Source organism: Canis lupus, chromosome 4 (assembly GCF_003254725.2).
Source record: "Canis lupus dingo isolate Sandy chromosome 4, ASM325472v2, whole genome shotgun sequence".
NCBI lineage: Eukaryota > Metazoa > Chordata > Mammalia > Carnivora > Canidae > Canis > Canis lupus.
The window spans coordinates 27,263,137-27,289,817 of NC_064246.1; the positions used below are offsets into that span (position 1 = coordinate 27,263,137).

Sequence of the window (26,681 nt, forward strand, 5' to 3'; positions counted from 1 at the left end):
AGATAAGGAAAGTAAGATTCAGAACAGTTGAAGAACTTCCTCAAGTACAACCAGTTGGTAAATGGCAGATCTGGGATTTGAGTCTGACATCAGAGCCCATGGCTAACCAAGTCCATGCTACCCTCCACCTGTATGGGATGTTCTCTCCTTCTCAGGGGCTGACCCAGGTAGGCAAGTTGGAGGCCTGAGCCAGTCTTACTTTTTTGTTTTTGTGGTTAAGTCATGGGGCTTGAACTCATGACTCTGAGATCAAGACCCAAGTTGGTATCAAGAGTTGAATGCTTAACCGACTGAACCATGCAGGTGCCCTGAGCCAGTCCTCCTCTTTTGCTGTTTTCACTTTTAAACAATAGCAGATAACAACTGGGACCCATTGTAGTTATGCTTAACTTGCTTTGGTGCAATAGCATGCACAACTCAGTACATATAATAAATGCTTTATTACAGTACTTTTCCATGGGGGAAAACACAAAGTACTTTCTAAATCTTTCCTAGTTAAATCCCTAGGCCTTTCCAGGGAGAGAGATATGGAAATTCTTATCAGTCACCTCCCCCAGAATAGATGGAGAAATGAAGGTAAGTGCCTCTCCCACCCCCATAGATTTAACATAAAGGAATTGGTTCAAATGGTGGGCCAAATTATCTTTTATTGTGTGCATATAAATGATGGTTAGAAATCCATATGCTATGTTAAACTAGGGAAATAAATTAGGCCGAGTCATCTAGCTTTGCTGAGACAGGTATTCAATATGAAGTTGTAAAAGGAAAAGATCACCGTTAAAAATGATCTATAAAGACATGTTAAAATCAAGAGAAACATCTCATATTACATCATCTAGGAGATGAATTAAATTTCCTGTTAATGCCAGGAAAAAAAAATCCCAAAGTGAAATGTCACATGAAGTGAAGATCAATAAAAATATTTTGATAAGTAAATGCAACAATGCTATTTAACACATGATTGGCAACTGCTGAAACATAAATTATCCAAATTTCCCATTGCTGCTTATGGGAAAATTATGCAGATTAGAACTTGATTAGGCTTATATCATGAGACTCAATTTGGACTTTTAATCTATTAAGCTCCAATAAATGAGGCATCTGAATAGCTCCCCTGAGCAAGTACAGTAATAGCCACAGTAGTCATTTTGCAGTGTGTATTCCAACAAATTCTTCAGCAGCTGAAGTCAAGAAAATTCCATGTATAGAAGCACGACTGCTTTCTAACTTGTAGCGGGAACATACACACACAGAGGCTTGCTTTGGAAGACAGATTTTTGGAAAAGTCTATATGAACGACCCAGTCAAGGGAAAATCTCATTTTAACCTTGTAATATTTTTTCATAGTAGTTTTTGGGGCCTCCCACAAAGTTGCAGTTCCAGAGTCATGAAGGCCAGGCAGCTGACCTGTGTTGATTCAGTAAAAAAATGATGATTTACCAAGGCAGCATCTTCTGACAATGTCCAAAAGGCACTCAAAACCAACCCTTTCTGCTTAGGATCCTGAGGCGCACTAGCTGGAGACACGGTGCTGGAGGCAAAGTTTGAGGAGCTATGGGGGTAAGGGCGGGGGCAGGAATGCTCCTGCCAAACTCCACCAAATAGCTTATGTGCTGGGAGTCGATAACTGCTCCCAAGCCAGAGCCTAAAAACAGAACTTAGAAACCATATAAATTGACAATTCTGAGAAACCTAAACCACATCTTTGGGTCTCCTTTGCCTCCTTACCGATCACTCTATGTTAGAGACTCAAGGGCTTTGGAAATCCTCTAATCAATCTGTCCATTTTGCAGATGAAGAAACTGAGGCTCAGAGAAAAGAAGTTATGCATCCAAGGTCATGGAACCAGCTGGTGGCAGAAGCAGGACAGATGATTATTTGCCCCCGTCCAAGTCCTTCTCCATGCAAGGAACATATTCCACAGTGTTTGGTGGAGAGAGGGGGAGGGCAACCCTGACACAACCCAGACAGTGTGACTTCACAAGGTCAGCAAGATGGGCCTCCGATATCCTAGGCACATAACTGGTTTAAGATGAGCCTGTCCCCTAAGGTGGGGCCAACCTATGTTCCCCCAGGCCCTGGTGTAAAAAACTGTGGTTCTTTTGCTGTGGCTGCAAAGCCAGAAGAAGGTAAGTATGGGGCTACAGGTGACCATTCAGCCCATCATGGGGCAAATGAGTCAAGACATGAAGAGAATTAAGACAGAGCTCTGACATCATTCAAGCTTGTGGGCTCACATGCATGAACCCACCAGAACCTCAGTTCCACGATTCCCTTTTTATTTAAGCCTTTTTGAGTTGAACTTCTGTCTCTTACAACTAAAATGCCCCAAACAGAAAATCCATTTGCTTGGTGAAATAGCTCATGCATGTCTGATTTTGTATTAAAACAAATTACTGTATCTTCATTTAAGCTTTCCTTTTCACTTCCAGTAACCAGGCACAAGATCTGGGTCAGTGCAGCTTCCATTTCTTCTATTTACAGTATGTAACTTTGATATTGGTGACAGTACTTTTTTCTAAAGACCATATTTGATGAATGCCTTGGGAAGTTGGATCCACCCATTGTATAATATACCTAATTTCTTTTAGAATTTGTGTTTTGGGTCTAAATCAAACCAAAGCAAACCAAACCAACCAACCAACCAAAGTGCTCTATAGCTGTTTCCTCATTAAGTTTCATTAAAATTCATAAATCTTTCCTTAAAGTAAGCCTGAAGAGCTTACTGTTCCAATATCTATTTCTAGAAGGAAGGAAGGAAGGAAGGAAGGAAAGAAGGAAGGAAGGAAGGAAGGAAGGAAGGAAGGAAGGAAGGAAGGAAGGAAGGAAGGACTAAATTATCACAACTCAAACACAACTAAGACCACAGATTTGAAAAGCAATCTAATATTCATCTGGTCTAATGTCTTCATTTGCCCCTGAGCTCATAGTGTAACTTCTCAATTGCTTTTCTATCCCCTCTGCATTCATCTCACAACTTAAAAATAAGACAAACTTTGGCAATACAAATCAAATGACTTAAAATTGTATGTGCCCTTTGGCCTAAGCAATTTCACTTCTAAAAATATGTGTACAGCCATAATTTCCTTATGTTTAAGACTTGGTTATAATAGTCTTCATTTGTAGTTATTAAGTAACAATATTAAATTGAAACAACAGGAATGTTCTGTTTCAGGAAACTGATTCTGTCAAGTATAATCCACTAAACATATGGCAGAAAAATATTTAATGACATGGAAAAATATTTGTGGAAAAACACAGGTTATATACTAATACATACAATCCCTTTTTGAGGGGGAAATATTTATATCTAGAGAAGCAAGACTGAAATCATAAGACCAATGCTAATATGTCCGAGTGGTAAAAATATAGGGAATGCGTGTTTTCTTCTTTTTGCTTATATGTACTTGCTAAATTTTCTGAAATGAATATATTTTATTTGTGCAATGAGAAAAATTGTCAAAGTTATAAATCAATAAAAGAAAAAAGCTTGAAAGCTTGAAACCTCATGTGATCATTATGAGTTGAGATATGGTGGATGGACACACCTTGTTGAGCTCTAACAATACTAAATGTTATTTTGAGATCACACTTGATTGGGAAGTTGGTGGAACTAAGGTTCTAGGATGGAAGTAAAGTTTACACATTAAAAGGTAAGTCTTTAGGGCACCTGGATGGCTCAGTCCATTGAGTATCTGACTCTCTTGGTTTCAACTCAGGTTATGATTTCAGGGTTATGGGATTGAGCCTTGTGTGGGGCTCCACGTTTAGCAGGGAGTCTGCTTGAATTCTCTCTACCTCTCCCTCTGCCCTGCCCCTCCCAACTCTCTCTCTCTCTCTCTAAAACAAACAAACAAACAAACAAACAAACAAATAAAACACCAAAGTGAGTCTTCGAGGTTCCCAGGTCTCTGCTACATCAACCTCCAATCACTTTGTAAGAGCCACTCAAGCTCAGAGAAAAGGATGCCAAATGCTCACGGCTATAAAGAGCACTGGGCACGTGGTGGGGAGAGGAGAAATCAGAGCTGGTTTCCAACACAGAGGAGTGGCACCTGCTGCTTCTCATCCCAAGGCTCCCCTACCTCAGAAATGTGGTTTCCTCTCTTCCCTCCAAATCCACATCCTACCCCTCCTTCACCTCCTCCAGGAAGCCTGCTTTGACTAACTTCTCTCCTCCATTCAGTTACTTCACAAAGATATCTTTTTCTGTACTTTTTCCTTGTCCTTATTATTTTAAACTCAACAAATAAATTACTACTAATTACATACTAATCACTACAGTCTAATGTTTAAATGTTTTCTCAGGGTCTTTTTTTTTTTTTTTTTATAAATTTATTTATTTATTTATGATAGTCACACAGAGAGAGAGAGAGAGAGGCAGAGACATAGGCAGAGGGAGAAGCAGGCTCCATGCACTGGGAGCCCGACGTGGGATTCGATTCCGGGTCTCCAGGATCGCGCCCTGGGCCAAAGGCAGGCGCCAAACCGCTGCGCCACCCAGGGATCCCTGTTTTCTCAGGGTCGTAATGTTTCCTTTCTTGGTATTCATACTTGTTAGGTTCTTCATGTCTTTCTTTTTTTTTAAAAAAAGATTTTATTTATTTATTCATGAGAGACACAGAGAGAGAAGCAGAGACATAGACAGAGGGAGAAGCAGGCTCCATGCAAGATCCTGATATGGGACTCAAACCTGGGTCTCACCCTGGGCTAAAGGCGATGCTAGACCGTTGAGCCACCGGGGCTGCCCTAGGTTCTTCATTTCAATATAGCATAGACTATGTCAGCCTTTTCTTTTATTATTATTATTATTATTATTATTATTATTATCATTAATTCCAAATTCCCGTTCTGGATCCTCCTTCTTTGCTGCCACTACAAGAGTATATTTTATTTGTGCAATATTGTCCCTAATATGGGGTCTCTTCTTTCATGCTGGATCACATTTCCAGTAAACTAGAGGCATGCTAGCTACGCCAGGGGAAAGGTAGACATATACATTGCAAGACAGTGAGATGCAGTGGATACTAATAAAACACACAGAAACCTCCCCTGTGCTGCCAAGACTATATAGCATTTTGTTTCCATTACATCAATTTTTTTCTCCCCCTTTTGTGAGCATTAATCAAAGAAATGCAAAGAGCTCATTAAAGTGATAGATTGACTGAAAACGTAACCACCTTTACATTATAAACAGTTTCTTTATGTTCTCAGTGCTATGGGCTTTGTTTTTCAGCATTTGTCATGTAGTTCAAATGTCCTTTTACTTTTAAAACACCAAATGCCAAATGGGCCCCAGTTGTTTGGTTTAATATGAACCAATGGCCAGCGTAGCAAAAACCAGAGCTATGAAATCCCAAGCAAACTAAAACATCCATATCTTAAGGGCACAGAAAATTAAGTAGCTGTAAGAGATGGATTTGCCAAGTGATCCAAGGCATTGCCATACAATTCAGGAAACGCAGAATCCCATCCCCGACAACTTTCAACCAGCTGTCTCTGAAAGTTTCTCGAGACAGGATGCCTGGCCTGAGACAGCAGCCCAGTTTCCAAACATTTGATAGTCCTTTAACAGAAAGCCCCGTAAATTCTTTCTTTTAAGTTTTAAAGGCTTTCCTGCATACATGTTTATCCTGGCAGATGAACATATAACTGGGATCAGATATTCCTCATGCCCACAAATCTTCACTAAGGAAGAGGTAGGTTGGTGCTAAGTTAATTTTGAAAAGTCATTTACACTATAATCAATATCCCTTGACCACAACCTGAAATGAACCATAACGCTGTGGTTAAAAATTTGAATTCTGGAGCTAGACTGCCTGAGTTTGAATGCTGCCTTGTTCAGTTTCTACTTTTGTGATTCGGGGAAAAGTTTCTTAAATTCTGTGTCTCAGTCTACATGTGTAAAATGGGAGAGTAATATGCCATGGAGAGTAGATAAGTTAAAAAATACAGGAAAAACGGTTACAACAGTGCCAGGAATAGAGTAAGCACTTCATACAAGTCCTAACCTATTTGATGATGATAATGATGGTGATGGTGATGTCAATAATAGACTGAACGGATAATCAAAAGATATGGGTGTTAAGCCCAGGTCAACCCTTAACTCCCTATTAGAACTTCGAAGGACTCAATGTCTCACCCAAACTCGGTTTTCTATACGTTTGAGGCAGATAAGGCAATGCCCAGTCCTTCCTAGTTCTCCAAAATCTATCATCCTAATTCTGAGGCATTATATATGAAAATGGAACCCTGATAGCTCTGGGTTTAATCACTTGCTATTCAGAAATGACCGCAGAACCATGCACGGGGTTGTTTTTTTAAGGAAGTGGAAGACATGAGCCCTTTCTTCCAGAATCCTAGCACATAGTCTATATCAACAGACACATCAATATATGGATACTAGAGGCACACACTAAATGCACTGTATCATGGCAACCATGTAGCTTGCACATCACAACTCTAAGCATGACATACTGTCTTTCAGGAGTAACCCATAAGGCATGATCCTCCTTTAGGAGCTTTGGATCCACTATACTCAGTAACAGTCAATCCAGGTTCATCTCTTACTCTGCTCTGACTATAGTTATGGCAACCCTTTGGTCCTTAGTTTCTTCATCTGAAAAATGGGATGACTCTAAGGTCCCTTTCAGCTCTGAAGTTTATGTCTCTTTCATGACCCCAAATTTTAATAGTAACCGTGTACACAATACACTAGTAAGGAGAATCAAGAGGATCTCTTTTCAGAGGCCCTAGTCCAGATCCTGCCTTCCAATTGTATTTTATATCTTTGCCCAGAGAATGAAATTGCAGTCCTCAAACCAATGAGAAGGATGTACTTTCTCCAAAGTTGCTATAATGGCCAAAAAGGCCATAAATAACCATTTATTAAACAAACAGTATGGGCTAAAGGAAGAGAAACCGCCAGAATTAGGCCCCTGGGGCCTGCAGGCATGGTACATAACAGTGGGACTCTCTCATAATCCCAGCAATATGTTACCAGTTGTTCCATTTTCTTGAAGTTATCTTCATAATCAAGATGCTATCCCAGCCATTGTGGGCTTTAGAACTATTTTTAATTTTAATTTAAAGAGCAATTAAAGAAAGACAATGGATACTCGGGATAATAAAGTAAGTGATTAGCAGCATGCAAATGACAAAGGCTTAATGATAATATGGTTCTAGTCTCCAAAGGGCTTGTCAAGAGAAAGCCCTTTCTACGTGTGGTTGTTCAGCTAATGTGTCTCAACCCACAATTACAACATTGCTGACACCATTAACCAGTGAAACAACATCACTTCGCGAAATCCTTGTTGTCTCATTAAAATGGAAAGGGTCAGGTAATTTCCCAGCGTTGTATGTCTAGTTTTGTTGTTGGTAATTAGCAAACATTACCCAGCATGGACTCCCACTGGGAACTGGAGAAACTTGGTGAAATATTAAAGAGGAAAGTCTTTATATTTCACTAGAAAATTGAAAAGAGATGCAGTAATATTGTCCCTATCACTCCCTTGCATTAGGAAAAGTAAGGAGCAAGCTGGAACTCTTTAACTTAGGGAGAAAGGATCCGAAAGCACTAGGAAGTCACTGTTCAAATCAATACCCCGAATCAGGCTGTAGACTGGCCGACAGGGCATACAAGAGGCGGTAGGGTGGGGGGACAGGCAAATTGCAAACTACATCTTTACTGCGCTTGCTTAGGTTTTTTGAATTAATCTCCTTGAAATAGAAGAAAGGGGCTATAAAAAGTTCTCTCTTTGAAAGGCTTTGTAATTTAAATAAGCTCCAGAATTGTTTACTCGAAAAGTTATTAATATATATTTTTAAATGTAGACATTGAGGAACTATCTCCCAGTGCCCTGACTTCCTGCCTTTCTGCTTCTTAATGAAAGCCTCTACAGACATTGGACCCGAGACCCCGCCCGAAAATGCTGGCCAACACTTGGTGTGTGTTGTCAGGAAGCAGAATGGTATCTTATTCTTTAAATGGAACTTTTGGAACATAAAACACATTCCAATAAATGTGAACAGAAAATTATGAATTCATTAAACTACTTTGGTATCTTGCGCTATATATAATATTTATATTCCGACTACTGTAAAATATGCTTTAATATCTTTAGGCAACTATAAGGACTTAAATATTTATAAAATGGCTAAAGATAAAGTATGGCCCTTTTATTCCTACATACAGATGATGTAAGGCGTGCAATCAAAGACAATAACACTCTCTGCCCATTTGTCATCTTAAAGGAGCCGATCAGTGCGCCATCCCTCGTGTGCCATCTACATAAGAGTTGTTGCCGACATAGGCAACTCCAGAGGAGTTTGCGTCTTAAAAACTACCTAGAGTGCTATACTTCACAGAAAACAGGGCTTTCTGAAAATGGAGACAAAACAATAAATTTGCAGGCAAAACAGCTCCAAGAGGGGCTTCAAAATACTGCTGTATTTATCTCTGGGACATCTGGGAACAGGAAGCATTTTGATTTAATATTTCATAACATAGAGGCAATTGCTTCCTTGCATGGTATATAATTAATGCTCATAAAAAGAGGGTTTTTAAAAAATCTACAGTATCCTAAATGCAAATAAACAAACAAACAAACAACACACCTGGACTTCCTTTCGTGATGTGGAACAGCCTCATATAATTCAATAAAAAGAAAGCCACCATGAATTTATAATCACCTGGGGTCGTATTAAAAGTAGGTTTATAGATTAAGTGTGAAACTTCAACCATGACATTCCCGTTATTTACTGTCCTTCTTTGTCCTTGTACCCAGGGTTTGACTGGTTTTCAAAATTCCTCCATTTCCTACGCTGCTGATTAGGCATTCCGAGAACTACCTGCACCCACCTGCCTTGACCTCTCCCGTGCACTCCCATGGTTGGGAACCACCTGGAAGTGCATGAGTCAAAGTTCATTTCTCATAGAACTTGCATTTTTATAGTGTGCATTACATGTCTTGCAAACTTCCCCACAAGCACCCTTGGGAGGCTGCTGCCAGTTCCCATGGAGATGTAAGCTTACTGAATCAGCAGCCCCAGAGGAGAGTCATAGACGGTTACCTTGAGTAAAGAAGAGGCTAGGTCTGTGCTTCTCAACTCAGGCTGCACCGTGGAATCTCTGTTGCCAGAGTCTGGTTTAATTGCTCGGAGATGTGGCTTGGGTGAGGTTTAAAAGTCCCCTGGTTGATTGCAATGTGTTCAGCTAAGGTGGAAAACCCATGGGCTAGGGCAAACTTGTTGAACCTGTATGCAAATATTTCTGCATACAACTAGAGGGAGCTAAGGGGAGGGGCTAAGAGAAGATCCATCATTTTATTAGGTACTTAAAGGGATCCAAGATCCCTTCCCTAATTAAAAACTGGAAGTTCCCCAGGTCTCCTGGTTTAGGGCCATAAAAAATTATTATTATTATTATTATTATTATTATTATTATTATTAGAAGAAGAAGAAGAAGAAGAAGAAGAAGAAGAAGAAGAAGGCGGCCAAGGTGGGAAGAGAGGTGTCACCTATCATTTAGCTGGAGCAGCATGGGCCCTTCTCTGCCAGTAGCAACCCAGGATAGTTTCAATGAGCTGTCTGAGGCCTAGCCTCTCTGCTTTTCAGAGAAGCCCCCCTGTGTGGTGCCACACTTGCCTGCCTATGGAGGGGCCATTTCAGTGGGCACTGTCAATCAGCAGGTTTTCCTCATCAACTCTGTAGACTTCTGTCAATCTACTATATCCAGTTTTCCCCCTCCCAAAGATGTTTTGGTTGCCACTATTATTTGTGTTCTATGCATGTCTACTGACAAGCAGAATCAACCTCCTGGCTGCTTGGTACACATGGATAACCCTATCTTGCTATTTGTTATTTTGGGGGACTGAGTGAAAGAAAATAGTAAAACTATCCGAAAAAAATAAAAACAAAATAGCTAACATTGCTTGATCTCTAACTACATCCCAGTTACTAAGTGCTTTACGTCTACTCATTCAGGGATGCCATCTGTGGTTGCGAAGGTCCTCTAAGTAGGCACCATTCATACCATGGACATGGTATATTTTCATATTTATTTTAATATTCTTTTCAAAGCAGATAGTAGACAAGTGTATTGTTCAAACACAATCATATTATGAACACTTTTCAACAGATGGAAGTAACGTGTCTTGGAAAGGAGTGACTTTCTCTGACACATGTAAAGATATTGGATGGAATACAGAAAACCCTATGTCCTATTGACTTCTCAGAGCAATCTGATAAGCCAGGTGCAATTTGTATTTTCAGAGAAAACTGAGGTACAGAGAGGTTAAGTAGTTTGCCCAGGCCTCGTAGGTGGCAGGTCTCACATTCAAATCCATGCTCCCTGCTACACACCAGCATTAAACTTGACAGCAATCCTGTTTCTACAGCTGTTGATGTTTTACAAAACTCCTCTACAGCCATCATCTATTTAGATCCACACATGATCCCTCAGGGTACTTAGGTGGGGCCACTGGAACAGACCTTACTTTATAGATGAAGAAATGAAATCATAGAGTGTTCATCCAAAGTCAAATAACACATTGACAGCCACAAGGAGGATTTAGAACCTGGTTCCTGACCCTACATGATTGTGTCATCACTTTGACAGCCCCATATGTGATGCACCATCATAAATTAGAGCGACAAAACCCATCTGCTGAATTCTTGCTGCCCAGGTGTTCGGGTGCCACTGGCTAGTCTGCTGTAAGGGAAATGTCCATCTCCACATGGCCAAGAAAGCTCTCAGAAACCATTCTAAGCTCCCTGGAGCAGAAAGCAGAGATGGCTTCTGCCCTTCATTGAACTTTGGAGGTCTCAATCCCACAGCCTCCTCAGGCAAGAGCACCTGCAATGAGCCCAGTGAAAGGCTGAGGACTGGGAGCTATTAGCGAAGGTGAAAGGACTGGGGTAATTTACTAAAGAATGTCCGGATGAGTCTGACAAGTTCAATGTCCCGGATCTTTGTAGCCCTTGCCTGGTGCCCAACAGTCAAATGAATGGAGAGTGACTAGAGCCTGGAAGGAAAGGATGTGGTATTTAACAAAGTATCCAGCTGCTTTATCTCATTTGAGGTCAAACGAAGTCAGCACAGACTACAAACAACAGATATTGGGATTAAATCTTGCATTTGCTCACTCCACAAACTTCTACAAGCTTCCACCAGGTGTGAGGTGCTGTATATATTAAATATATTCATATGTATATGAATATATATTATATATTTATATATTATTTATTCATATATATGAATATGAATATATTCCTGATGGTTGGTGGGAGTGGGGAAATCAGTGAGATGATAGACCAGGCCGTTGTTTCGAGAGCCTATCCAGGTCAACAATGATCTCACCTATAATTCTTTCCTCTGAGACCTTTAAGGTCCCTCTGTTCTATCATCAGGAGACACATAGCCATGTGCCCCTCTGTTACACTACACTTGGCCCTTCTTGCTTACAAGCCTTCTCTCACTCAGCCTCAGCCTCTTCACCTGCCTACAACCCCTTTACTTATCGATAATCATTCCTAGATTCAAATTCAACTCCGCTTACTCTACAGCCCCTGCCCCCAACACCACAGCCCAAAGCAGTCTCTGCCTTCTCATGACACACTGTGTGGGGACATCCATGTGGCTCTTATATCTGGTAGAAACTCTTTACTGGAGCTATGCAACAAGAGGCTCAATGACTCCTACACTGCTTTCCTAGAATTTGGGGGATGACTTCCATCAGAACATTCCATGAAGTATAATTCAAATACGTAAGGACCACTCATACTATTAAATATTCTATAAATCCAGAACTGAATCACTTATAAATCAGTTGGTTTCTCTGCAGGGCACTTTTTAAGAAAAGAAATAAAGGTTGGAAGACTTTGTATGAGTTTTTGGTTATAAATAGATGGATAAAGACAGAAATCCATTGGATGATTGGTTAGGCTCGTTTGCTGGCTCTCGGCTCACGTGTTAATCTTCACAACATGTGGATTAAACTTATGCCTCAGAAAATTACAAATGAGTTTTGTCACTCCATGCATTTTGCAAGGTACTCCGGAATGTTCCAGACCCTGTGTTGTTAAGTGTGTGTGTTCAAGTTGTGCCATATAATTTATTTTATATGTCTATGTCATTTCTGCCTGTGGATCCCATTAGCTCCAAGACAGCATGACCATGGAAAGAGTGGGAACGCGAACCTCAGCCATGGGGTATAAACCAAAGTAATGTTCAGGAAAAGAACACTTGATTGACTCATCCTTATCCAAAATCTCATCAGGAGCCTTAGAGAGCCCATAGGATGACAAGACTTCTTTTACTTTTCTTTGATTATAGAACCACACTTTGCCTCCAAAGGACAATTTATCTGGACCATTTTCCGAGGATAACACACCACCTGAAATCCTAGGCTTTGGGGGCTCGAGTGGTCTGTTTATTCTCACCTACTGCTTTTTATGGAAACTTCCACTTGGAGAGTGGGATGGATCAATAAAACCTGGAAATATTTTGTAAGTGTCTGGACAACAGAGAGTGATACCAGAGTCCCAAACTTTCCAACCTCATACTGACAGCTCCAAAAATCAAATCTATACTAACAGGGAAAAATTGCTCCAACAAATTAAGCTGCTCACAGAGGCAGGCAAAACAGAGCTCTTCATACGTCTCTCAACTCTACTCCTGTTTGTCTAGATCTTGTAGCAAGGAAGACTGGGACCAAGAGAATCCCAGTGTCTCTGACTGTTGGGACAAGGAGGGCCAGGGACCTACAAAATGGGGATTCGTAGACCAAGAACATTAAAAAAAAAAAAAAAAAAACCCAAAACAAAAAACTTTAGTCCCTGAGTGCAAGAAGTTGAGCATACCCAGGGATGCTTCCAGGACTCTTAAAAGCAGATGTACAGATTCAGGCCTATTCTTGAAAGAATAATACTTGTCTCCTTTATGGAGCTGATTGATATGGTGAAGAAAGCACAGGCTTTGGAATCAACTCCATGTGCTCTTGACAAGCTATGAGACTTTGGGCAGGTTGCTGAATTTTCCTGAGCCTTAGTTTTCTCATCTGTAAAATGGAGATAAATGACCTCTGTCCTAAACAGTCATTGGGAAGATTAAATGAGATATTGCATATGAAAGTGCCTGGTGCATGACTCACCTGAAAAAAAGCTTACAATTCTTAAAAAGAAGCATGAACACCACATGCAAGTTTTAAGGAGGAAAGCCTGATGTGAGGACAAGGAGCTGGGCCCAACACCAGCACCACCCCACATCTGTTTTCTGTCTCTAACTCTAAGATTTCCTTTCACTGCCATTGTCCCAAGCTGGGCACAGCCCGAGTGGGGAACTGAATCTGTTCTGCATGCAGTTGGAAGGAAAAGGTGATTTTTTGGGGGTGGGTGGTGTCCGTTTTTATTAAGATCCTCATTGACAGAAGGCCGAAAAACCTGCACAGGTTCAGCAAGGAGCTCAGGCTTTCCAGCCTCTTGTTACAATTATTCCTGGGTCTGTGTCTCCTTGTTCTCATCGCTGGGAATCTATTATCAGAATAGTGAAGGGCCGTCTTAAGAGGATCCTTCATGTGGTAAAATATGCTGTGTAGGAAAAATTCTCCCAAGTTGAAGTCATTTAGAAAGCAGCCGCACATGCTGCTGTGCCGACATACATGTGCACCCCTGTGCTGAGATTAGTCTTGTCATGTCCACCGAGGAGGTGCACCAGGGCCGGCCCCTCTCCGTACGGGAGACCTACTCCAGCCCTAAGCCAGATTTTCTTTATTGGTTAGTAAGCTCTTTTAATGAAATGTACTACTCTTATTATAGAGGACTCAAAATAAGATCTAAATCACAAACCAATAAAAGAAAATTATTGGGCTGGGTATCTAAAGTTACTACCTGGAGGCTACTCCAGCGTGGTATTTATAAATCTCTAAACAGTTAAGTATAATTGTCTTTCTGGTTTGGGGGACTGAAGCCAACAGCAGTTTCAGTTACAACTGAAGAAAAATATTTTAGCACAGAGCTTTGTTCATTTGGTGGGTAGAGAGAAATGACTTCTCCGCCACCACCCTTTCAGAATTAAGGGAGAATATTGTGGCAACGAGCGTTGTGTGGGAGCAGCTGAAAAAAAAAAAAGTGCTTCTCTGGTTTCAGGGAGGATGTGTGTGAGGATATGTGTATATAGGTACGTTTGTGGGGTGGGGGGCTGGAGGGCGGCCTGGGTGTGCAGGGGGGAGGCTGGGAGGGAGGACACAAAGGGGTAACACTGGGAAGGAGAGATGCTGAGGGTGACATGGGAGTTTCTGTTAAATTAACAGAAAAGCCAGATGTGCAGCTGCTCACCCACTGCCTCCTGGAGACAGTGTCATTCTGGAAGGACGTGAAAGCTTCCACTAAAAGACCCAGTTATAACCCCAATCCCACCAAACGTCATAGCGCTCCCTCTGGAGTAAGAATGTAGATCATTGAAAACACAGATCCCTGTGTAATAAAAGTAAGGAAAATACCAGACACCCTCAGTTATAAGGGACCAGAGAACTCATCTGACCCAATGTCCCTCTCATCACAAAGACCATGTCAGTAACTTTCCCTTGGTATATGGACACGTGGTAACAGAATGCTCACTACATTTTCAGGCAGTCCATTCTGTTCTGGAAATGTCTTCCTTATGTGGGGCTAAAATCTGGTTCTCCTTAATCGTTAGCCATCGGTCCTGGTTTTTCCAACGGAGCAGAAGACCAAAAGGCCCTTTCAGTCCACTACCCCCTGTTCTCTTAACTGCTTGGCAAGTGACAGCTTGTCCCAGCATTTTCCCATTCTGACCATCCCGTTGGTGGCAGCCTTGAGTTTGTTAGTTCTTCCTCTCAAACCTTTGTAGCTCCTAACATGCTTCCTCTCAGACCGACCAGGATGAAACAACCACTACTCAAAATAAATTATACTTCTATCAACAAGGTTTCGGCTGCCTGTCTTCACAGATGACTTGAAACCTAACGCCCAGGGGTCTTCATTACATTCCATCCTGTGGGTTTTGTCCTGAAGTGCCAGGTTGGGAAGGTCCTTTCGAATCCTGACTTCCGCCATCCAATAATTTCGAGGTCCTAATCCACAGCCTCCCCCAAAGATAAAAGAGAAGTCACATTTTCTTCTTTTGGAACAGTAAAAGAAATCTCAGACTTTAGGAGATGCCCTATGCCCGCAATTAATGCTGTCTCTCCAAGGACCATGGCCATTCCTCCAAAGAAAAATGTCATCCCCTACTTGAGGCTCTTAACCTTTGTTGAAATGCAGACAACAGAGAGCATCTGTTCATGTGTGGGTATCAGTTAGTGTCACTGTGGCTGAGGGTCACAGGGGGCTGGAGGAACGTGTGTGTGTGTGTGTGTGTGTGTGTGCCCACATGGAGGTGTGCTGGTATGCACACACATACATGCTTGCGTACCTACTGGTGTGTTTGTGTAAGCCATTGTATAATATTTTTTTAACTTGGTGGCTATAAAGAGGCCTAGGATATAGAAAAATAAACATAGAGCTGTGAAAAGCAGCCAGGGGACATTCACTCTGGGTTTGTGACATATGTTCCTCTGTCCCTTGGGAAATGGGGAGCCCAGCTTAGCTTGTGGTTTCTCTGCTTCTGCCAACATTTCCCTCTGCCCTTTCTAGGGTGCTCTTCATCTTTCTGCCTTTCACCTCTTTTTCCTCAGACCTCTCCTCGAGGCTCTACTCCACTCATAGGGCACAAGCAGGGGGGCGGACTTAGCTGTGACCCTCTCCCGGATGTAGGACTTCATCTCCACCCATCTCATCTGCCTTTCATAGCCACTGGGGTTTTCTGCCAAATGAGAAATGAGCTCTGGCGAGAACCCACCACTACCAACACCACTTTCTCCCATAGCCAGGCCCCCCATGCCGAGGCCTCTTCCCATGAAACATCTCTGAGAAGGAAGGTCACGCTCACACAATGTGTTATACGTCTACTACGTCTCCAGTTCAAGGCTCCTGGTCTCCCGGATAACCACAGTTCCTACCCAGACCCCTGCATCCTCTCCTCCGCTCTAAACAATCAATCACCCTGAAGCTCAGGTCCGATCCCATCACTCTCTTACACTGAAACCTGCTGTAGCTCCCCAGTGCCTGCTGAATTGTTTATAGCTTTATAGCTCAAAATTTTAAAAAAATCCCTCAATGCCTAATGTAAATTTCTGTCTCGGGTCTCCCAGATGCCTTACACATACCCTGTATTCCAGCCAAATTGTACTCATCACTGTCTCTTAAACACATCTCCGGGTACCCCTGCCCCCTTACTTCTATTCTTTTCTCTGACTGCATCGGCTCTATTTGTTTCCACCTGCTGAAATCCTATGCATTTTTCAAAGCGTCTCTCAAACCCACTCTCTCTTCCTGTCCCATGTTGGCCTCCATAGATAGTAATTCTTTCCTGGTGATGGACCGGCATTCGGAAGCAGAGCTACACATCTGCATAGGAGGTTGGAAGGACTGGGAATGTGGTTCATGCACCCCTGTCTCCCCAGCAATGCCTGCCAGGCACAGTCTGGGCACACAACAGGTGGTTAATAAGAGTTTGTGGAATTATATTGATACCTTCAGAACAGGTGGCATGAATCTGAGTTGTGTGGAGCATATGACAGGGAAGGGAATAACCACAGAGGAACCTGAACACCAACGTCCAAATTTAACCCCAAAGTTGAAATACACATGTCCCATCTTCTTAAAGGAACCCAAGCTCTTGAGGGGAGCACATGGCTGGCTCTGGGGGGTGAGCGATGTTGCTGTTTAGTGGCAGCGTGGTCCTGAATCTCTGCATGGCTCTTTCTCAAAAGCCGTGGTCAGGAAGAAGGCCTGTCCACTGGGCAATATCCTTCACTTATCATCATGACACATATGACAGAGATAAGACGGCAAATGCAAACAGTTGGCAGAAACCAGAGCCTGGTCTCCAGCACATCCCCTACCCCCTTTCTCTCCATGTAAGCCTCTTTACTCTGGGGAAGCTAATGAAAAGAGAAAATAGGAAAGAAAGAAAGAAGGCAGACCAACAAACTGAGCCAACAGCATTGTCCTAAAGATGTAAAATAGTTTAAAGTTTGGGATCTCTGAGAGACCAGGAGGCCCCAGTTTAACTATTATCTCACTCCTCAAAGCTTGGTTTTCTCTTCTTTCCGATTGAAATGGTAACCTCCTTACCACATACACCTCCTCTGAGGACCAGCTTGGGCAGTGGTTCCTAGCCCCGGCCACACATGGCAGCATCTGGTAGTTTATAAAACTTCTAATGTCCAGGTTGTACCCCAGACCAATTAAACCACAGCTGCTGAGCTGTGACTCAGCAATATTTTTTAGAAGTTTCTCAGATGAACACAGTGTGCAGCCAAGGGTGAAAACCAGTGATCTAAGAAATGCATATCATCTCATTTGGCAAAATGCCTACCACAGGATGGTGGCAAATGTTCATGAACATCAGCATCATTATTACAGCTCTTGTTGGTGCTGGTGCTACTGGTGGTGCTCGCCAGAGTCAGAGGATTTGGACTCAGAATCCTCATGCAGATGAACTGTTTTCAACATAATACCACCAAGCTCTGCTCTGGCTCTGCAAGAAATATTTTGTTCTCTGAGATCATCACATCTTCCTTTCTCAGATCAAACCTCCCACACCCAGCTCTCCCACGCCTTTGCTTCACATCTTGTTCTTTGACCTCATGGGGATTTATTTCCTGCTTTGTATGGCTTCTCAGTCTCTAAGCCCCAACACCAGTTTGCCTTGTCCATCTACCACCTTAGACCTGGTGCCCACTCATTATAATATTCTCTCAACAGCTCCACAGGATCCTTAACCTCCTCTGAATCTCCATCCCAAACTAAAGCCATTTTGTACATTTTCTGCTGTTTTTGTCCAGAACTGCAGAGAAAAATCACAGAGCTGTGTTGACCAGCATCATGGCACCTTTGTAATTCCAACCACAGCTGGCCCTTACTGATGCTCACTCATGCTCTCATCTCACTCCAGTCATCTCCCCTACATGTATACCATAATGTCTGCTCTGAACCTTTATCACCATTAATTCCCCATCCCAGCTGTCCCAGCTCCTTAGATCCTCAAGGAAAACCAACCTGGCTGCTTTATGAAGGAAGTAGAACCATCAGATTGAGCTTCCTCTGGCTTCATGAACTTCCTCATCTAGCCTTCCATCCCAGAGGGATGAGAGTCATTCCTTCTCCTTTTCAAGGCCATATCATCTTCTCCGGCTTGTCTCTGTTCTCCTCTTTATCATTTAACAACTCTCTCATAAAGCTTCAAACTTGACCTCTCAGTGGGGTTTCATCTCAGTCTACTGTACCCAATAAATATGGTATCTTTCTTGGCATTCTAAAAACACAAAGGAAATCTTTTCTTTGACAAGATCCTCTGAAATACTCTCTTTCTCTCCCTATCAGCACTTGAAGGAGTAATATATGGTTTCAAATTCTCACCTCCCATTAGTGCTTTAGACCCCTGAATGCCAGCTTCTACTGGCAACAAGTTACTCAACTGTTCTTGCCAAGTTCATTAACAACTTCCTAAGGGTCAAATGCACCATTGCCATTTTTAGGACCTAATCTATTTGACTTTTTTGTAGTATCTGACAGTGCTAATCAACGCTTCCTTTCACATCAGTCAGCCCAACAAATTCTTGTGGCATGTCACCTCTATGTCAGATCCCGTGCTAAAGGCACTGGGGACACAAAGATGAGCAAAAGGAGAGTCCTTGCCTCTCAAAGAGCTCATAGTCTGCTCAAGGAAACACAGGTATCAACAAATAGTTAGAATACAGTCTAAATTGCTACTTGGAATTTATTCAACTCTCTTCCCCTTTACCTTTGACAGCGTCCCCTCTTACTTCTTTTGGTTTTTGCCCTTGGCCCCTTTCGCTGGATTCTCTTCCTCCATTTGTCCCTTCAGTGTTGACATTTTTGAGGTTCCAGGTTTGGCCCTTTTCTCTTAGTTCTGCCTTTTCACCCTAGAAATAACCACACTCAAGGCCTATACGCTGTCCATCACCAATGATTTCCAAGTCTGTAATTTTAAAGCTAACTTTATCCCTAAAGCTAGCTGTATGTTTGTATGTCTTGTTAGATATCTTGTTAAGTATCCTACTTTCAACTCAAATGGACCAGGACCAAATTCTTTACCATTGGCCACAAGCCTATTTCTCCTCCCGAGTCCTTGGCTTATTTCATCACTTTTATATCCACCCAGTAGCCATTACCAACTCCTCATCCTTGCTCATTCAAACCTCCTTCCCATCCAACCGGCCTTCAATGGGCCATCTTTTCTGTTTCAAATCCACCTCAATTTCTGCTTTGCCCTTGTGACTAACACCACTATAGCTGTCCTGTCAGTGCTCATCCATCCCGTGAAGTCTACTGCAGCTGTCTCCACACATAGCTTATGTTGCCATCTCCTTCTGCATCTAATCCATGCTCACATCCTTCCCTGTTATCTTTTTAAAAGATGGATTTAATCATCATCTTCCTGTCAACACAGCACTTAACAAGGCAACATGCCTAAGCTCTAGATCCGCCCTGTCCAATATGGTAGCCACTAGCCACATGCCTGTATTTATAATTTAGATTTATTAAACTAAATAGAAGGGGGAAAAAAGCAGTACCTTAGTCACACCAGCCACATTTCAAGTGCTCAATAGCCACATGCATTCAACTCATCCACAAACATCACCTCTTCTTGGAAGCTTTCTCAACTCCTCAAAACATATAAAATGAGGAGCCTTCCGTGCTTTTGTATTTCTAGCCTTGTCCTTGTCTCCTTGCACTGTAACTGTTTATGGGGGTACCTCCTCCATTCACCTGAACCCCTCAAGGATAGTGAGTGTCTGAATCCAAGTCATCTTTGTGTTCTGGGCTTTTAGAGTGCCCAATGTATAGTGGGCACTCATTTATTCTTCTTTCTTTCCCTGAATATTTATCCTCAGTAGAAGGCTAACCAGGAAGAAACTATAAAATGCTCATTTCATAATGTGATACAAAAGCACAAAGGGAAACTCAATCACATGCTCCCTCTTTTCAGGTACTGACTCAAGTGGCTCTCTGAGAATGGACCCTTTCTTCCTCTGCGCACCCTCCCTTTCAAGATCACACTCAGTTCTTGTCTTTTAGAACCACAGGGAAACAGTCTGGCAAGAGCCACTGTTGTACCAGTTGATTTAAATTGAAATGTTTTCCCCAGATAAATGCGTGCTAAATAATACACCAGCTCTCCAGCCAAAGGGAAGTGACAGGCGCTCTGTAAATAAAGGCACTTAGTTGCTGGTAAAGAGCTGTAAAGTGGTTCTGAGCTGATGTTTGCTGACCAGCAAGAAGCAGCTTCACCTGATTTATATAATTGTCACCGCAGTCTTGCCTGCTGTATATTAAAACTGCATCTCATAGACCCAAGTGTCACATTGGATATACCATCCAGCATAGGGTATGCCACCTTTCTCCGTAATTGTTTTTGACAACTAGGCATCACATCTCAGATCTTTCAGAAAGTGTCTGGTCCAGAATCCCTAGGCTGGGTCAGTTCTGACACCATGTGGGCTAGAACAGTGACATCAAAGGCACTGTGAAGAGAGAAGAGGGAAAAGGGGGTTTTGTTGGTCTCAGAGACCAAGTAATGCACAGCAGCAAGTGTCTGAACACAAATTTCAACAAAGACTCTACCTCCCCAATGGTAAGACACAGTTTTCATGTTACACTGTATCATGTTAGAAAAACTTTCCCTAAAAATGCATGGATACTTTGGCTCCAAAGCACACAGGTTTGTCCTGAGTCCATATTTCTGTCCTGTCAAGCTCTGGAGAGATGGTAACACAGCTCTCAAGACAAAGCAAAGGATAACGTTTCATAAAGACTACAGAATAATACATCGTGATGAAAGGTGGGCAGCAGTAGCCAGAAATCTATGTCATTATCACTCGGGGGAAGTTAGATTTGCTTCCCCAATGAAAAGAGTAGCACGAAATCCATTTTGTGCTCTGTAATTCTGATCCACCTGGAGCGTGGTCATGACAAATGCGCAGATGAAGGGCAGTGAGAATATCTGAAGCCAATGAGCATTCCAGCTGGTCAAAAGGGTCTCAAGGAGAGACAGTGGCAGGGAAACCTAGTTTCTCCCTCTGGTCCCATGGGCTCGGACGAACCCAGGGAGGGGGCTCCATGATGAGCCGCCCAAGGTGAACACAGAGCACTCGCCTATCAGAGAGAAAGTCACTTCTTGTGCTTATGGCCACCACTTTGGAAAGTCAGAGTGTCCCCAGAGGAGAGTGTCAGAAACCAAGGACAAGAGAATAAGAGACAAAATAAGAAAACAAGGGGAAATGTGGGCTCGGTGTGCCTATGGTTCTGGCAGTCTCTCACTGAGAGCAGAAAAGACTGCTTGCTGGCTGCTGGCAGCCATGGGCTCTACTCCACCGCTGACCACGAGTCTGAAAATGGTCACTGGCCAGAGGATACATCCTCTGCCTTCTTTGGGGATGTGTGTGTGTGTGTGTGTGTTTGGGGGGGTGGTGGATGAAAGGAGTGCCCTTCTCTTTTCTTGCAAGAAAAACAAGCTCCCTTTCCTTTTTTCCTTTTCTCCCACCAAAACCTACTTTCCTTGCTTATTTCTATGCAAAAAATGTTAAAGAAGGCTTTGGAGAAATGGGTATGTGCAGAGGGGAGGGGAAGCATTTTTACCACTTTGGCCATCATATAGAATCTGAGAGGCTGGGATCTGGTCTATGAGACCTGGAAGGAACACCCGCATCACACGCAGATGTAACTCAATTATGCACTGAGACTCTGATCTGTGGACCTTGACAATCACAGTTACTGAATTGGGAGAAAATAGACATGTTGGGGAGAGGGAGTGTTTTCTTGCCCCTCCCGCTCAGTTCTATCTCCTCCGCCCCAAGGGAGTGCTTCTCCTGCTTCCATTTCTTTCCATTCCCCTTGCTAGCTCCTGCCACGAGAAGAGGAGCGTCTAATCGGGTTGGTCAGCGTGTTCACTGGACCAGGTTTTGTTAGCGTGCAGATTATTATGCCTTACAGCAGTGAACAAGAGTCACCTGGGGACTCTGTTAGAATGCAGATTCTGATCCAGTAGGTTTGAGGTGGGCATGAGAGTCTGCATTTCTAACGAGATCCTCAGGGGATGCCCATGCTGGGCCAGAGTCAGGAGACACACATGGAACAAGTACTGAAAGGCAGGAACCAAATGGTGGCTTGCCTCTTCTTCTTCCTAGAGGGTCAGCTTACTGTCTTCTCATATCCTTTGTCACCCACACTCCCGGAACAGGCAGGGTAGGAGGTAGGCTCTGGCTCCCTAGTACAGAGCTGTGTAGATAAGACTCTCATTCAGTTCCTTGACCTGTTGTTCTGGCCCGCGGCCCAGCTGAGCAAGTGGAGACCAAGATTTAGATGTAGGGGAGGGGCAGAGGATGGCAGAGTGGAGAGGTCAAACCCAGCTTCCGACTATTTCAGTCAGGGTCACATCAAGCCCATCTAACAGAACACATGAAAAAATGGTCAACATCACTCATCATCAAGGGAATACAAGTCAGTACTACAAAGAGATACCACCTCACACTGGTCAGAAAAGTGAAAATGAACAACTCGGGAAACAACAGATGTTGGTGAGGATGCAGAGAAAGAGGAACCCTCTTATGCTGCTGGTGGGAATGCAAGCTGGTGCAGTCACTCTGGATAACAGTATGGAGGTTCCTCAAGAAGTTACAAATAGAGTGACTCTACTACCCAGCAATTGCACTACTAGGTATTTACCCAAAGGATACAAAAGTGCTGATTGGAAGGGGCACATGCACCCCAATGTTTATAGATGCACTAGCAACAATAGCCAAACTATGGGAACAGCCCAAATGTCCATCGACTGATGAATAGATAAAGAATATATGGTATATACCTACAATGGACTATTACTCAGCCATCAAAAAGAATGAAATCTTGCCATTTGCAACAACATGGGTTGACCTAGAGTGTATTATGCTAAGTAAAATAAGTCAGTCAGAAAAAGACAAATATATGATTTCATTCATATGTGGAATTTAAGAAATGAAACAGATGAGCATAGGGTAAGGGAAGGAAAAATAAAGTAAGATAAAAACAGAGAGGGAAGCAAACCACAGAGACTCCATGGTTAAGAGAACAAACAGAGTTGCTGGAGGGGAAGTGGGGGGATGGGGTAACTGGGGGATGGGCATTAAGGAGGGCACTTATTGGGATGAGCACTGGGTATTATATGTAAAGTGATGAATCAGCACATTCTACTCCTGAAACCAATATGTTAACTTACTTGAACTATAAAAAAGAAAAGAAAGAAAAAAAAGAAAAGACTAGAAGCCACTCTATTCTAAGTATGAAGAAAATTAGACATTGATGCAACCCCTGGAAGGGCTACAAGAAAAAAATCAGAGGCCACCACTGGCCTGTTTCACTTGCAGCAGCAGGTGGAAATTTCCACAGGAGGCGCTGTAGACCTGAAGGCAACTTCAAGAAGTCCATACACACCCACATCAGTCCCTGGCAGCAAAGCCGGTGATGCTCAGAAAGCTCCCCTAAGAGCTGCTTTGAACCTCACATCTGCTCAGGGTCTGACTGTCACTGCCTCCAAAGAACCAGGGCCTCCTTCCCCTTCCAGATTCCAGATCGTCCCTGTGCCTCGCTCTCATTGGCAGACGCAGGCCAGAACTGTGTGGAGAAGAGGATTCCATGGGCCGTGCTCCCTACGCCTTTGGTCCTGGGCTGATGGGACTCAGGCCCCCATCAGGCCCCCAGTGCCACCCCTCCAGTAGAACACTTGTGGCAATGATCCTGGGATTCACAGCCAAGCCTGCACAAACGCCTCACACCCCATCCTCCCAGGGCCCTGATTAGTGAGGCTGTTTGTTACGATGTTTTGCTGTGCTGCCTCTCTGAGACTTCTGGATGACATCTCCACTAGCAGCTCTCTGCCCAGGATCCCAGAGTAAATGACAAGGAACATGGGGGCAGAGCGGAGAAAGCAGATGTGGATCATTTAGCTCCGTCATGCCTCCTGTAGAGAATGTGTGGGCTGATGAGCAACACCTCTTGCTGAATGATTTTCTGTGTCCTTGTCGTCCCCACTGTCCAAGGGTCACCATCCCATAGGTCAGCATATAACAAGGCAAAGCTTAACATCCCCACGCAGCTATAACAATGGCAAAGCTTAACATAGGTCAATGGCAAAAATATAAACTGGAGAGAAACATTAGGAATTGTTCAGCCAGCATCTCTCCAGTGCCTGACTTTTAGCAGGTAACCCTGGTCATAAAGCCACTGTTTGGGAAGACGAAGGGGATGGCAATTGAAAGACCGCTTTCCTCTCTGGGGTGGGAGCCTATTCTGAGTGTGGGTGTTCAGGTCTCAAGCCCGCTTCCCACGATGGTAAGAAGAGGCAGCAGATGCCCCTTTCAAAGCCATCCCAGCAACCGTGGGTTTCACTGCCAGGCAGGCTGATGTGAGCCTCTTTGAATTACTGAGTGAAGGATATCCCTCTTGCCAGCCCCTGTCCCCCGCAGGCACAGCAGAGAAGTATTACAGGCTGTCCTTACCTTGGGAATTAGCCTGCAAGACCCCGATGCTGTCATCAAACTGCATAGATTTGATGTTGAGTGACGCCAAGATGCATTCCTTGTCCTGCAGCGAAGTATCATCAATATTATTCTGATTGGCTGACAGGATAACGCACATGTCACAGAGGTTGATGTTGACGGCCCTTAAATCAGCCCGACTTAATGGCGTACCCTTTGGCATAGAGGAAAGAAAAAAAAAAAAAAGAAGAAGAAGAAGAAAAGCAAAAGTGAGACCGAGGCACGAGAGGGAAAGAGGGGAAAAAAATAAAAACAAATTAAACATTGAGCCAGAGCTTTGGGAAATTATTTAACAAGTATCTTTTTTATGCCTTGACATTAAGCTGGCCTAACTACGTTCAAGGGAATAGGAGCTGTGTGCTAATCTAAAGGGTAGTCGGTGCTGATGGCGGCATTTCAGGCTTGCTCTCCCCACTCAATCAAGCCGTTGCTAACAAACGAGGGAGAGGAATAATGCCAGGGTTCTACATCTTTTTCTTGCCTGGAAATTGTCTTGATTTAAGAAACTGTCCTGTGGCAACCTCTGGCTTTCAGAACGTAACGAGGGGGTGGGTTTCAAATGCCTGTTTATTTAATAGCAGGTCACTTCTGTCTCGGGCAAAAACAGCAGCTCCAACTAGAATTTCCAATGCAGCCAAGGGGAAATAGCCAGTGAGCACTGTGTGATGAGATGGGGGTTGGGGGGTGGGAGGCTGATGGTGCTGCTCAACCTAGCGGATGTGGGAGGGTTGGAAGGAATGTGAATCTTGCAAAGCGAAGGGGAAAAGGAGTTCAGCTTCAAGTCATGTAATTTTATTGTATTTTTTCAGCAAGAAAAAACAAACACAAGAGGGACGCCTACGTGGCTTAGTCAGTTAAGCATCCGGCTCTTGGTTTCGGCTCAGGGCATGTTCTTGGGGTCGTGAGATTGTGTCCTGCGCTTGGCTCCACACTGGGCATGGAGCCTGTTTAAGATTCTCTCTCTCCCTCTCCTTCCAAGTACCCCCTCCCTTTTCTCTCCCTCTCTAAAAAAACAACAAAAAAAATTTTTAATGAAAAAAAAAAAAAACAAGAAAATCACCTAATTGGCCAACACCTAGGAGTGGTTAAAAATACCACTGGACATACATTCAAGGGGAGTCTATGCAGCAGGTTGAGAGACCAAGACAGTTCTCCACGTAGGCATAGCCTTGGAAGGATCTCTAAAATAAGTGACAGGGATAAGTGACAGGAAAAAACATACACACACAAAAAACAAGTTCTAGATAACTCAAAAAAGTATGATTTCATTTATGTAAAAAGAAACTCACAAAATAAAACTGTATATTCGTGAATAAACTTATAAATGCATGTACATTCAGAGAGAGATTTCAGGGAAAATATACACAAACTGATAATAGTAATTGCCTCTAGGGAGGAGAATAAGATTGGGGGGTAAAGGAAAAAGGTTTTGAGTTTATATACCTCTATCTTGTTTGAATATTTTATAACAAGAATGTATTTGTATATTACTGGTATAATTAAAAATAAATAAGCCAGTAAACAGATTTTTTTAAAATTCCATAACAACAGAAAGCAGTGAGGGAGGAAAAAAAAAACAGAACAAGGAGGTGATGACAGAGAGGTGAAGAATGTAAGCTCAAGTGGAATAGAGGGATTAGTATTGGAGGGGAGGGGGTGACCTCCACATGCTCTGTGTCCCTAGGAGAAACCATAGCAGAACCCACCAGGCCATCCTATGTCAGGGCTCCCCAGGGGCCATAAGGCATCATTTTGGAGTCTACATACTTGGTTCTCCAGCCTGAACCCAGTGTATGCTTGGCCTACATGGAGATTTGAGTTGCCTTCAACTCACCGACTGTAGTGGGAGAAGGTCGGCCAACCACATCCATCCCTGGATACCTTCCTCTCATTCTCCCTCCTGGAGAAGGAAGGGGCCTTGGGATGATGGAATTTGGCTGCACATAATGAGACCATCGATCCCCTTTTATGACCCAACGAGAGTCATGATTCTGCTCTCAGCCCCCAAGATGCTGCTGCAAA

At 43.1% G+C, this 26,681-nt stretch overlaps 1 protein-coding gene across 22 annotated transcripts in view; it reads right to left on the reverse strand.

Annotated features, from left to right (window-relative positions):
• Positions 1–26,681, reverse strand: part of KCNMA1 (potassium calcium-activated channel subfamily M alpha 1) — a 717,863-nt gene that overhangs the window by 49,966 nt on the left and 641,216 nt on the right. For all 22 annotated transcript variants that reach the window (XM_049109051.1, XM_049109052.1, XM_049109053.1 and 19 more), the window contains one exon: positions 24,621–24,813. In XM_049109051.1, the coding sequence (XP_048965008.1) occupies positions 24,621–24,813 (193 nt within the window). The remainder of the gene's footprint in view (positions 1–24,620; positions 24,814–26,681) is intronic.